The sequence below is a fragment of the Erythrolamprus reginae genome, chromosome 8, assembly GCF_031021105.1.
Source record: "Erythrolamprus reginae isolate rEryReg1 chromosome 8, rEryReg1.hap1, whole genome shotgun sequence".
Taxonomy (NCBI): domain Eukaryota; kingdom Metazoa; phylum Chordata; class Lepidosauria; order Squamata; family Dipsadidae; genus Erythrolamprus; species Erythrolamprus reginae.
In genome coordinates this window covers 37,974,672-37,989,389 of record NC_091957.1, presented here as the reverse complement: position 1 = coordinate 37,989,389, position 14,718 = coordinate 37,974,672, and the positions used below count along the sequence as shown (strand labels likewise).

The window sequence follows — 14,718 nt, the reverse complement described above, 5'->3', positions numbered from 1 at the left end:
ACCTGGCCTGCATTATTTTCCTTTTGACTAGCAGAGGGGAAAAAATGATGGCCATTATTGTGTTCTCCTCTGCCAGGGAAAACAAACACAGTCCATCTCCTTTTATGAGCCCTTATTCAGTCACCTCCTCTGTTTGCCAAGTTCAAATGGCTTGGGTTCCAAACAGGAAGTTGCTAGCTTCATATCCTGATCTCCTGTTGACAGACTCCAATTCTGCCTTGTTTGGTTTTGATATGGGGTTGGTTACTTGGCCTCCTGAAAGAAACAGCCAAACTGGATCTCCAGGTAGGGCTTACCGTAAATAGGTGTTGAGGTGTTGAGTTTTGATAGAATTTGTTTGTTGTCAATCCATTGCCCATTTTCTCTTGCGCTGCATGTGCTAAAGTTCTCACATGTTGCTATGGCCCTGTTAAGTCTTAACTCTGGGTAGATTTAAATAGCCAAACATAACCAGCATTTGTTGGGACCGGAGAGAATTTCCAAGTATGGAAAGATGATAGATATACCTTTTTAAAAAAAATAAATTTTATTAGTTTTAATAGTAATAAAAAAACCAGATGCACACTATGCATAGTGATGCGTGCTCCCGCCACCCAAAATCATTCATTCAATCCCCTCCACCAAAATTAGGGTGTACTGATTTATATTATTTTAAACCAAGAACATCATGATAGGAACATGATAGGAACACAGGTCCCTTAAATCCCGATCCTTTTTTGGGATGGCAACAATCTCTGATGTCCTCCAAGTCTGTGGTATATTATAAGTTTTTAAATATATCATTAAACAACTTCCCCAAATGGGATATCAATTCATTCATATAAATCTAATAAAATTCCCCTGTATACTGCTTTGGCTAGTTTCAACCCTTTAATTACTCTGGCTATTTCTAATTTCTGCATTTAATATTTGTCTGTCTTCCTCTTTCACTTTTTCCCCAACATTGATGACTCCCACATTCACCCTGTTCTTCTTTGTAAAGATCTTCCTAGTAGTTCCTCATTATTTTCTCGAGCTGATCTCTGCCATATGCCTCACCACTGGAATCTCTTAATGCAGGATTTTTCTTTTCTTACCAATTGGTTTCATTGATTTTGTCCCCCATCCATAATCCTTTGTCTCACTGCCATTCTCATTTTATTCCATTGTAACTTATCAAACGTTTTCAATTGTTTCTTTTTTAATCTCAATAAAGTACAGTACTCCATTCCCTTCCTCTGGTAGCTCTCAATTGCTCTTGTATCAAATCTATTTCCCTTATCATAGCCTCCCTTTCTCTCCCCCATCTCTTCATTCTTCTGTTTGCCATTCCCATTGTTAGTTGTATATTAAACTTTCCAGTCAAAAAACACTGTGCCCTCCCCAAAATTATCTAACTTCCTCTTTGTATTCAGTATGAATTGATTTGTGTTGATGATAGATATACTTAAAGTTTTGTTCACTCAGTACAGAGTAACCAAACACAGAGTTATGGGGGGGAGGGGGTTTCTGTTCATTGAATTTCTGCAACATGAGTTCTGGGAATTTTTTAAATAAAAAGAGTAAGAATAGAAAAAAAAAACCTTGCAAAATTAGCAAAAACATTTTAAGGAAAAATAACATTGGGTCTATGCAATCCTACATTGTATTGGGTGTAGGCAACCCTACAAAAATAAACATTTTAAACATCTGTGTTCATTCAATCTTTTTTGTCAAAGACTGCTTTCATATCATTGTTACATTTTAGGAAAACCATTCAAAAATAGCTAGTATGAGAATGATTTAAGAGAGGGGTGTCCAACCTTGGCATAGCTGGCTGGGGAATTCTGGGACTTGAAATCCACAAGTCTTAAAGTTGCCAAGATTGCACATCCCTGATTTAAGGAATCATTATTGAAGTTTAAGATTCTTTTTTTGGACAGGTCAGCTTTGCAGCCAAAAGAAGTTCGCCAAAGCAATAATGTTTTACTGTTCTAGTGTTTTGTGGTACAAGGCCTGTCTACTAACAACTTAGCCTGGCTCCAAATTCTTCTTTGCAACAATTTATGCATAGGTAGATGGATGGATGCAAATATAATTTGCATTTGCTATTAGGCAATATAGAATTCTTTATTGGCCAAGTGTAATTGGACACAGAAGGAATTTGTCTTTGGTGTATATGCTCTCAGTGTACTTAAAAGAAAATATACATTTGTCGAGAATCATGTGGTACAACACTTAATGATTGTCATAGGGGTCAAATAAGCAATGAGGAAACTATCAATATTAATAAAAATCTTAAGATACAAGCAACAAGTTACAGTCATACAGTAATAAGTGGGAGGAAATGGGTGATAGGAATGATGAGAAAAAACTAGTAGTAGTCTATATTTAGTAAATAGATGGAAAAAATGTGGAAAAAAATTAACCAATAGCATGATTTATTCTGAAAGAGTACTTTGCTCAGTTCGTGGAAATAATTTGAAACAATGGATTCTTAATCCTGTCCCTACCCATTCGCTTGCGTGCAATGCTTGAACATGTCCCAGGAAGGTGGGTGGAGCCTCCTGCCCCCATTACTACCAGTTCACCGAACACTGGCAGTTCCATTTTGGAAGATTGCAATTCATTTTGATGCAATTTCACTGGAACGTAATCTAGCCTTTCGGTCAAGGTCTGGTGGCTCGTTGACATAAATTGAATGGGAATGACAATGAAGAGATGATGATAATATGATGATGTGTTGATGATGATAATATGATGATGATATGATGGTAATAAAATGGTGATGAAATTATGGTGGTGATGATGATATCACAATGATGAGAAGAGGAGGAGGAGGAGGAAGAAGAAGAGGAGGAGGAGGAGGAAGGGGAAGGGGAGGGAGAGGGGAGGGGGCTTTCTAGTATTCCTCTACTACAGTAGCTTCCTGGGGCACTTTGGGCCAATTTCTCCCTCGCATCTCAAGATGATGACCATGATGTAGTGCTAACAGTGTTGAAGTAGGAACAGAGAAACCTAAGGCTGGTCATTCTCCCCGTCCCCTCTTCCTCATCGGCCTATGTTCTAGGATTGACCCTTGCAAAACAAAAAGGGTCCACAGTGTATATTATCTATAGCTTTGGAATGAAAAGCAAAAATGAAAAGCAAAAATAAACTGGAAAGAGCATGGTAGTATTGTGTACTTGCATCCTGGTGACACATACCTGTTGTCATTTGCACACCCATCTCTCACCCATGAGTTCAGCCCCATGCTGCTTTCTGGCATGATGAGACTCATTTCCTAGATTACAGGGGGTCCAAAACATGGCAACTTTTTGCCTATGCTGGCTGGAGAATTCTATGTTGACTCTGCTGGCTGGAGAATTCTGGGAGTTGAAGTTCGCAAGTCTTAAAGTTGCCAAGTTTGAAGACCTCTGTCCTAGAAGAAGAAAAGCACTCCAATCATGGTCAATTCAAGAATCTTTGTGGATTCTTGGGTAACCTTGGCATGTAATATTTGCACCTTGTCCTATTACAGGAAGAGCAAAGGGATCTTCAAATGTAGTGTTTTTAGAAAATAGATGAAATGTGATTGGCTTTTCTTAATAGGTACAGATAATGAACTCATCCCCCAAATCACAGAAGGTGGACAGGCGGCATTGCCAACAGATATAGCTGTTTTGTCTTCACCTCTCTCAGAAGAAGGAAGGTAAATGCATGTATAAAGCTCAAACCCAACAGTGTACTGTACTTGTTGCTTAGCGGTGAACTTATTATTAATAGATGTCATTTATATCTTGCTTTTTCTCCAAGCAGGCCAAAGTCCCTGACTCAACTAATGGCTTTGGCCTGACAGTGGCTTAGGAAGGAAAAGAAGTGTGACAGCATAATGGTTTTTGTTGTGGCACCTGCCTTTTGCAACCATCTTTTCTGCTCAGTCTTGTACAGCTCAAACTCTGCTGGGTTCTAGAAGGCCTTGTTTTCCCCCCAAGCTTTGGGACTGAGATATTCATGGAACCTGTTAATGTATGAGCAGAGTAATCCTTGTTTACCAAGATTGTGCACACACAAAGAAATGTTTACATTGAGATTAGTTGGGAATAACTACTCAGCCACACACAGATATACTATCTTGAATTAAAGTTTACTTTGAGAAATAACATATTGAGATAAACAGTCTAAAGTCATTTAAAACAAAATATTTTTATTAAATTTCATAGGCAAACATGACATACATAACATGCAACACTTAGTGGAGCTACAGTCGCTCCGCTCAGAGTAGAAGTCATCTTTATATTTAAGCATTAAAAAAATGAAAAGAAAAAATCTTGTCGTTGTTTAACACCATCTATAAAATATTTTAAAATATCAATTATAAAGTGGTAAATAAGAACACATCTAAAATATTTAGCAACATATGTAAAAAAATTTAAAATTCTAACTTAAATTGAGCTAAAATTAAAAAAAGAAAAAAAAGACAAAAGAATAAGGGTAGAAGAAAAAAGGAGTTCACATTTATATTGTGAATAATCATCATCTACTACAATATAACTACTAAATGCTGATATATTTAAAGTAAAATAACAATAAAATTATCTCTTTTTCTTTGTATCCCACCAAATATATACCTTTTGCCAAACATCATAGAATTCTGATTCTTCTTGGTTATTACTATCTTGAATTAAAGTTTTCTTTGAGAAATAACATATTGAGATAAACAGTCTAAAGTCATACACATAATAAGTCAGAATAACAATCCAAATGTTGCCAATTACACAGTCTTTCTTAACAGCTGTCTTTATCATAATCAGTAAACAAGATATCAAGCTTAAACACATTTTTAGCTGTAATACATAACTTTAATACAGAGACATTGCAGAGAATTGCAGAGCAAACCTAATAGTAAGTAGCCATTAACAATGAGTAGACAAAGAGAAACAGAGAGAATGACTCAGAGAAATAAGCTATAAACTCTAGCTCCCTCTTGTGGCAGTCTGCAACACCTGCAGCCAATATATTGCCAGCCCAGCAATTATGGACAGAGTCCTTACAGAACCTGGTATGTGAGTGTATTTGCTTTCTGCTGTTGAATACTTATTTGTTTCAGGGTACAGTACTGGGAAATGTTTAGGGTTGTCTTGACTGGGGTTTCCCTTCGTTGTTGCTTTTGCTGTGTTTTTTATTATTATTATTGTTGTTGTTTGTTTCTGTCATTTTCTGCTCTCCACTTGCATTCAAATGCAACATGTAGCCTTTAAAGGGAAATATTTGCACCTCAGGGTTGAAATGAGGAGGTCTTTGGTGCTCTCTGAACTTGCTTGTTTTCTTTCAGACTTTTCATTACCCAAATTAGATAAGAGCATCCATCTTATCCAAAAGTTATCTTGGATAAGATGGGTGGCTATATTGATGTCAACCATCCCTACATCTATCTTGGGAACATTCTTGGGATATGGGGAAGCATGGGGAAAACTGCAGAATTGAGTTAGGCATAAGTAGACCTTCAGACTAAATTAGGATGATAGCTTGGGGGCAAAAGAAGAATAGGAAATGAAGGCAAGTTCATAGTGAGCTTTCAGTAGTGCAAGCTAAGCTTTTGCAGTGAGGAATCCAAACTCAGCAATGAGTGGTAGAGGAGGAAGATGCCCTGCTTATGTGATTTAGGGGCTCTAAGCAGCTCAGTTGCAAACGTAGAGACTGCATTACATGGGGGTCGATTTTAACCTTTTTCTGGTTAAGCTTAGGATCCCTGTATCGAGCAAATCCAGAAAATCCAGTCCTTCACCATCCCAGCTCATGGTGCTGCAGGAATGCAGTTGTTTGTCTATTTATACTAAAGCAGAGCTATTTTAAAACCTTTGGCAGGAATTGCCAAGATATCTTTATCCTGTTAAGGTTTGGCAATTTATCAAGCTGTGTTTGTTTTGGGGTTGTTGTTGCTTTTCCCCAAATGTGATTCAGCAAAAGGCTTGTGTTTTGATCCTTGCTTTCAAAGCGGAGGGTGGGAGGATCTGTTTTGACATTGTTTGGTGTTAGGATATGAAGAAAGGGGGTATTTTGCATTTACCCACCAGTGGAAATGGGTTCCTTTTGTATTTTAATTTTTAATTGTGTTTCTCTTCCGGATTTTTCCCAGTGAGGTTGTTGAAAGCCTTTGCACAACCAGGTTTGAAATCTAAAGACTGGGCAAGAAGTAAAACTTGCCCTGTTAAAGTCTCATGGCAAGAACAGGCAGTATTTGTTCTTTAAACTGGCAGGTAAACCACAACTGTCAATTCCAGTAATGGTTTTGTTGACTGCAAAAGAAAGCTTGCATAGCCAGAAGTTAAGAGAAAAGGTTAATCATGAATCTTTCCACTTGAAATGCTGGAGCGCTTTAATGCAGCTTGCTAGATTATTTATCCAGGAACAGAACAGCTTTCTGCTTCAAAGCAGTTCTTTTGCCAAGAAATTAGATGGGGAGGGGAAAAAACCTAAGCATTTTGCAATTCAATACATACTTAAACATAGAGATTTATTTTTGGATCAGACTGTGATTTAAATATGGCTGAAGTCTGGAGCACTTGGATTCTCCAATATCTCCAATATTAAATTAGATTTCTATCTAAATTATTACACAGGAAACTTTCTCAAGATGTTTATATCTTGCAGCCGGGTTTAAAATTCCAATCCTGCGTTGCTTCAGTAGAACTGTTTTAATAAACCAGCATTAGTTAAGTCCCCAGCCAGCTACACATCATGGTCTATACAACACTAAAACAAGTCTGCAAAGTAAGAAAGCAGCTATAATTGTTGATGCCTGCCTGAATCATGCCCATATATATATGAACAAGCAGATGTGGGAGAAAAATGGAAGGTTGCAATGATATAAAGGACAATTTTTTTTCATTATTATGATGATGACTTTTGAGCGGAGCGACTGTAGTTCCACTAAATGTTATATGTTATGTTTGTCATGTTTGTTTGTTTTCTGAAAAATTAATAATATATATATATATATATATTTTTAAAGGACAGGGAGTCTCTCCTTACAGTCACTCATGACCTTATCACCTTGAGGTTCAATTATTTCAATGCTGTCTGCATGGGGCTACCTCTAAAGAGTGTTCGGAGACTGCAGGTAGTCCCAAAAGCAACCACACAAGCAGTCATGGGCCTTTCCTAGGTATGCCCATGTGTCGTCAACACTTCACGAGCTGCATTGGCTACCGATTAGTCTCCAAACACAATTCAGAGTCTTGGTTTTGACCTATAAAGCCCATCATGGCTTAGGACTAGATTACCTACGGGACCGTCTCTTGCTTCATGTATTCCAGCGACCTATTAGGGCTCACAGGGTTGGCCTTCTCCAGGTCAACCAAACAGTGTCGGCTGGCAGGCCCTAGGGGAAGAGCCTTCTCTGTGGTGGCTCCCCCCAGAGATTCACACTGCTCCCACTCTCCCGTTCTTCCGGAAGACACTGAAAACACACCTATGCCGGCAGGCCTTGGGCTGTTGAGCCTGGATAAGTGCTCCAGCCCATTTTATGAGAGAGAGATAAATGAATGATTTTGCATGTCTTATGGTTCAGGTTTGATAGGCACTTTTAATATGTTTTATTGAGTTTTAAAATTGCATCTTAGTTTAAATTTTGATTTCTGACATGCTTTTTACGTAGTTACTTATGTTGTAAGCTGCCCTGAGTCTCAGGAGAAGGTCGGCGTAAAAATCGAAATAACAAACAAAAAATACATAAATACGTACATACACACATACACACATGCATACATGCATACATACATACATACATACATACATACATACATACATACATACATACAATGGCCTTTTTCCACTTTAGAAGTCTCAAGAGTTCTTGCTTATCTGTAAGAACAGTGGGAGGAAACCGTGAGATGTAGCAACATAAGACAGCCTGTGTCCAGAAGCAACCTCTTTTCTCTTGTCTCTCGGGTTTTAGGGCTCCTGATAAAGTGCCATTCTGTCTCTGCAGGTTGTGTGAACCTGGTTTGGATTCTGCAGAAGGTCAACTACCCAAATCAAAGCCAAGAGTGAAACTGTCGGCCAGACCCTCGTCTTTAGAAAAGGTAGTAGAACCCAAGGAAGTAGCCTGGAACTTGATCTCAACAAACAGAGGTCTTTTTAGACATGTCCTCCACCTGAATCCAGTGGGTAGTGGACCCCACCTTACTCAGTGGAAGTTTGAAACAGGCACAGACAGAATAACAGAGTTGGAAGGGACCTGCTCAGGCAGGAGCTCCTACCCCAGAGGTCTTCAAACTTGGCAACTTTATGACTTGTGGACTTCAACTCCCAGAATTCTCCAGTCAGCTATACTTGTGGACTTCAACTCCCGGAATTGCTATGCTGACTGGAGAATTCTGGGAATTGAAGTCCACAAGTCTTAAAGTGGCCAAGTTTGAAGACCTCTGCCCTACCCCATTCTAGGCAAATGGCTGTCCATTACCAATCTCTTCTTTAAAACTAACAGTATTGGAGCACCCTCAACTTCCAGAGGTAAGCTGTTCAACTGATGAGTTGTTGTCATTGTCACCAACTTTATGTCATGCATTTTTCTGCGCCATCAAGAAACCTGCCCTAAATGGGTTTTTTTTATTATTTGGACCTACCTACTGTTTGTGTAGAAGGATGCATTAAAAAGCCCATTTATCCTCCTGCTAAATCTACTGAGTGGAAACTAAGCTAAGATAGTGGGCATATGTTCCCTTCACACATTCAATTCCCAAGTAGAGGAAACAGTAGGTGGAAGGTCTTAAGCATAAAACATATCAGGAAAGTCTTAATGAACTCAATCTGTATAGTCTGGAGGACAGAAGGAAAAGGGGGGACATGATCGAAACATTTAAATATGTTAAAGGGTTAAATAAGGTCCAGGAGGGAAGTGTTTTTAATAGGAAAGTGAATACAAGAACAAGGGGACACAATCTGAAGTTAATTGGGGGAAAGATCAAAAGCAACATGAGAACATATTATTTTACTGAAAGAGTAGTAGATCCTTGGAACAAACTTCCAGCAGATGTGGTTGATAAATCCACAGTAACTGAATTTAAACATGCCTGGGATAAACATATATCCATCCTAAGATAAAATACAGGAAATAGTATATGGGCAGACTAGATGGACCATGAGGTCTTTTTCTGCCATCAATCTTCTATGTTTCTATGTTTCTATCTAAAAGGAGCTCTTCATTCTCCATTCTGTCATCCCTACCGTTAGGATTTAGTGGTTTAGTCCTTGGTGACCTCCATAAAATTCTAACAAACTAACAGCCTTTCACAGAATCTAATCTTTCATTCTTCTTCTTCTTTTTTTTCATTTCATTCAGAAATCCAGTGTAGAAGATGTATCTCCAGCGGACAGTGGGGTTGTGGTCAGTCCATTTCTGACTACAAGGGAAAACTCAGAAATTGGTAAGTAAACCAAGCATGGTCTGAAAATCATGTTTTTAAAGCTTCAGCTCAAGGAATGAGGTGTTACATAAACTATGATGCATTCCCACAGAGAGATAATAATGCTAACTTTATTTCATGGCAAGAACCCCTTTCTCGCCCCTTTTAAATGTTATTTTTAATGGTTAGAGACCTCAGAAGAATAGGGCACAAGTATTATTGCCCAAATAAACAAGGACACTGTTTTTGTTTGTTGCAAGTCTGAGTTTAGAGTTTTCTTTCTTCCACTTTTCAGCTGAAGATAAATTTGCAATACTAATGTTTAGCAATTTGCCACCCAATTTCAGTGGTATTGATCTCAGATGAAGAATGGGAGGCTGGAAGGTTTCAGTCTGAGCAAGAATTGAGCCAATAGAAATCATAATCTAGATCAGAGATTAGCCCAATAACAAATCTTGTATTTTCAAGTTTCTCTTCTCTTTTGTTTGAACAGAATGCCTTTCTGGCTTTGTTAAATCATGGTTTCCTCTCCCACTTCAACTGGGAATCTATGATTTGCTATCTAATTGCAGACTACAGTGGTTATACAGTCAGATATTTGAGATAGTTGTCTACTCTGCTATAACAACATGGTGGGCTTATCTGGATGTAGTGGCAGATAAGATCTGGATTACAAGCAAAATTGAGCCGGGGTGGCGCAGCAGGTAGACTGCTGTACTGCAGGCCACTGAAGCTGACTTGTAGATCTGAAGGTCAGCGGTTCAAATCTCATCACCGGCTCAAGGTTGACTCAGCCTTCCATCCTTCCGAGGTGGGTAAAATGAGGACCCGGATTGTGGGGGCAATAGCCTTGCTCTGTTAAAAAAAAGTGCTATTGCTAACATGTTGTAAGCCGCCCTGAGTCTAAGGAGAAAGGCGGCATAAAAATCAAACAAACAAACAAATAAATAAATAAATAAATAAATAAATAAATAAATAAATAAATATTGGGCAGATTATCCCAACATTTGCATTAATAGCCACACCATTTTTATATAGAGGCTGCTCTTGAAAATTTAAAAATAGCCAACATACAATGCTCCCCTGCCAGAACGAATATCCTGAGACCTAACTGAGAATACCAAATGTGGTCCCAACCTTAGTACTATGTATCCTTGGGTGATATAAGCAATAATTCAATTTAGATGGATGGGTACTATGTTTGCTGAACACTTATTACTGGAGAACATCTAGAATGGTAAAGTCCTATTGGACTTCCCATCACTTCCCAGAACCCTGGGAATTTTATATGGTCTTCAGCTTGGATGGATAGTCCAATACATGTGGGCAGTTTTTACTACCACACCGTGGGGGCGTGGCTTATTTTGTGGGTGTGGCTTGATGATCATGTGACTGGGTGGGCGTGGCTTGTCAACCATGTGACTGGGTAGAGTAGCCATGTGACCAGGGGGGGTTTAAAGGTCATGTGACTGGCTTAAAGGTGGCCCACTTGACATCACTCATGTCAAGAGTTTGGGTTAGGGTGCCTGGCCTCTCCTCACCTCAGAAATACAAGATATTTACTATTACTGAACATCCAAAATATACTATTTAATCCTATATGTTGTTCTGCCGGCGTGTCCCAACCGCCCGTAATTACAGGGTAAATTAGTCCAAAAAGACACACACCACACGATAGAAGGAAAACAAAAAGTCTTTATCAACAGAAAAGCAGAAACAGCTCCCTTTTTAAATGTCAAGGCACAGGTTAAATGCAATCCAATTTCTCACCCAGTAACTGGGAAATTGAGTCCAATTCTAAAGTCCAGAAAGTCCACACACAGTCTTGAACAGAGAAACAACAAAACCACGATCTTGACAAAACTATGAATGAGATAAACTGCCACGAGGCTAAACCAGCACACTGCTCTTTTTATCTGTAGCACTAATTACAGCAGCCCCACCCAACCACAGATGGCCTCACTTATCTCCTGTAATAATCCTTCAGTTGTTCTCTCCTATGCATCACTCTACACATGCATTGGTCCATCATAAGTTCTTGTTCAGAATCCAGGGATGATAAGGATGATTGATCTCCTCCTGGGCTGTCTGCCAAACTCCCCTCTTGCCTGCCACTCACACTTCCTTCGTCAGAGGAGCCTTCGTTGGGAGATTCTATCAGGAGCAAAACAGGCCTATGACATGTTGATGTTTCCCCCACATCCACATCCACATTCCTTGGGGCAAGAGCTGGGCCAGAGCCAACCACAACAATGTGTATACAGTATATGCCATATGTGTACACTAAAAAATATACATTATCTACTATATATAAGCACCATTTTTGCTATCCCCACTGCATGGGCAGTAGCCGTGATTGCATGTGGAGGAACCATATCTGAATTAACAGGTGTGTGAACTCAGGTCTTTCACTATAGTTCCGGAGATTCATTTTCTTTCTTTTTTCTTTCTTCCATAGGGTTTGAACTCTCACCAAGTGGCTCCACCAAGCTTCTTGATGTGTTTTCTTATTCAGTGGGAGATTATGCCCCTAAAGTTGAGGAAGATGTCCCTGATGGTGATAAAGAACTTGGAGGATTTCAACCAACTCTTCAAAGAGAAGTCAACCCACCTAGCAGAATACCAGTTAACAGAAAATCAAGCAAACCATTGTTCTCTCCCAACTTCACCAACAGTGATGGAGCTAAAAAATCTGGGCCAGGTTTAGAGAAGACACAAGTTTTGAAGAGTATCAAATTATCACCTGCAGGAGAGGAAAACGGTCCTCCACTGAAACCAGATGCCAGTCGCATTATCATTTCATCATTCAATATCAAGGATGATGAAATTGGCGTCGACCATGCACACTTCAAGATCTTGAAAAACTTTTGGGAGAAAGGAGGTGAGTTTCTATTGGATAACGATACAGTGAAAAAAGCCAACCCCATAGAGGTCAATGGGAGGCCATCCAGACTGAACCGATCTCTCTCGGCCCAGTCCAATCAAGGCCAGGCCAGTGATGACAAGCTTAGCTCCAACGTGAACACTAAAACCAGAGTCGTCCACAACAGACCAGTGACCTTGTCTTCCAGTGAAGAGGAGCCTATTTATACCAGCCCACCAAGGAAAGGATCAGGCTCCTACATCCCCAGATCGTCCTATGGCAGACGTAAAAGTTCAATGGGAAGTCGGAACCATCTAAGTGAGGGTAACAGGAAGCAGCCTTCGGTGGAAGAAGAAAGGAAAGTCCAGCGTTCCACCAAGAGGTCGAAATTACCTGTTTGGATACCTTCGATCAAAATAGAGACGCCCACCAAAGGCCAGAGAGGGATCATTTATGAGCCAGAGATCCCTTCTGACGAGTTTGTCATGGTCGAAGAAAACAAACGCAAGATGGATTCCTTGGCAGGAAGGATTAAGATCTTCATTGAGTCCATACCATCGGAGGAGATGGATCCAGGGGCTGATGTTGTAGGGAGAGGTCCTGATTTGGACAATCTTGAAATGAATGAAATCCTGCATGAAGCTGAACTCTGTAGTTTTATGGAGGAGCTTCCAGAAAATGAAGTGGATTATGAAGATCAAGATATTCAAAAAGTGGATAATTATGTGCCTTCAGGTATTGATGTTTCCTAGTTAAATAAAATAATTGGATTGGTTAGTAGATGTATAGGCACACATAAACATTATGTGTTTGTCACATATTCACACATACATACATTATGCAATTATTTATCTACTCAATAATAGAGATGGGCGAACCCGATGAAATTCGGGTTCGGCGGATTCGGGAGGACTTTACAAAAAATTTGCAATACTAAGTGTTCAAACCCGAACTCGAACCCTTCTGGCCCCGCCCACTGTGACATCGCCTGGCTGTCATCTTCTGAGAAGAGGAGGAGGAGCCAGGCGCCGGTGCTTTTAGAGAGGCGGCAGAATTGTTTCAATTTTTCTCTTTCTAGCTTTGTGCCGTTTCTTTTCTCCTCTCCCCTGAGGGAACTACGGCAGAGGGGGGGAGAAATGTTGACTTAACCCCTCCAAAAGCCCCTTCGGCTGGCTGGGTTTGGTTGGAGAAAAGGAGAAGGACGAAGGAGAAGCCGCTGCCTTTTGTACGTTTTTATTTTGTCCCAACTCAGTGAGCTGCAAAAACTGGAGCCACGCAGGAGAGGAGGGACTGGACCATGTCTGAGGCAAACGGGGGGGGGGGGGAAGCCCAGATGAAGCTTTCGCCAGTGGACCGGAGCTGTGCAGGAGAGGCAGCTAGAGCTCTCCTGCACACCTCCAGTCTGCTTTTTAAAATAATTACAGATAAAGAGCAAAGCCGCCTTTCCTGCACAGCTCCGGTTTGTTATGTCTGGGTCACTCCAGAAGCCAATACCAACCCAAAAAGAGAAGCCAGACACACTGGTAAAATGCAAAGGCAGTTTTATAAAATTCAAGAAAAACACAGGTAACAGAAAATGTCCTTACAAACAGGAAAATGCTGTATCTTCAGATATATCCACGAAGGCAAAAGTCCATGCAGCAATACAGAATTCTTGCTCCAAGCCAAGGCTGTAGATAGCAGACCTACACCTCCCACGGGTCTTCCAAAGCTGCTGGGCCACAAGCCAGGAACAGAGACGCCGAGAAACAAGACAGGATAACGCAACTCCAAACTGATAACACTCCACATGGCTTCAAGGGCTTGCCTGCCTTTTAAACCCTGCTAAGGAGGACCACACCCAAACCCAGCTGTTCCTAATTCAGTGCTGATAATACTTCTTTAATTGCTCCTTTCTTTGATCTGACCGTCTCTGTCGCATGTCAATGACGGCTTGAGCTTCATCACCTAATGACTCCAAACTACTGGCTGGGGAGAGCCCCCCCCCCCCGGGGCTCTCATGCTGTTCTCCTTCATCCCATTCATGATTTCCCTCTCCCCCGTCCGACTGGTCAGCCCCCTCCTCTTCGCTGTCATCCTCCTCCGGGCATGGAGCCAGCAGACACACAGCCGGTCCCTGAGCAGCCTCAGGCTGAACCACAACACGGTCCACTGGTGAAAGCTTCAGCTGGGCTTTCCCCCGTTTGCCTCAGAAATGGTCCAGTCCCACCTCTCCTGCGTGGCTCCAGTTTTTGCAGCTCACTGAGTTGGGACAAAATAAAAACGTACAAAAGGCAGCGGATTCCCCAGCTCCTTCAAAGGAAGGTCTTCACGTAAAAATAAACATTGTTATTTTTATGAAAAAGGACGCCGCAGCAGCGCTGCAAGCAAAGGGTGGGCCTTTCACGTAAAAATAAACATGGAATCCAGGAAGTGATCACCTTGGCGTCCTTAGCAACCTGCCGGTGATGTCAAAGCTCCGAACGCCGAACACGACCCCGAACTTTGCCCGAAGTTTCAAAAAATGTT

At 40.7% G+C, this 14,718-nt stretch overlaps 1 protein-coding gene across 2 annotated transcripts in view; it reads left to right on the top strand.

The window, feature by feature from the left end:
- The window catches only part of LOC139171461 (synaptotagmin-like protein 2), an 82,105-nt gene that overhangs the window by 41,722 nt on the left and 25,665 nt on the right, over positions 1–14,718 (top strand). For both annotated transcript variants that reach the window (XM_070759706.1, XM_070759705.1), the window contains exons 4-7: positions 3,550–3,649; positions 7,931–8,024; positions 9,284–9,368; positions 11,806–12,945. In XM_070759706.1, the coding sequence (XP_070615807.1) occupies positions 3,550–3,649; positions 7,931–8,024; positions 9,284–9,368; positions 11,806–12,945 (1,419 nt within the window). The remainder of the gene's footprint in view (positions 1–3,549; positions 3,650–7,930; positions 8,025–9,283; positions 9,369–11,805; positions 12,946–14,718) is intronic.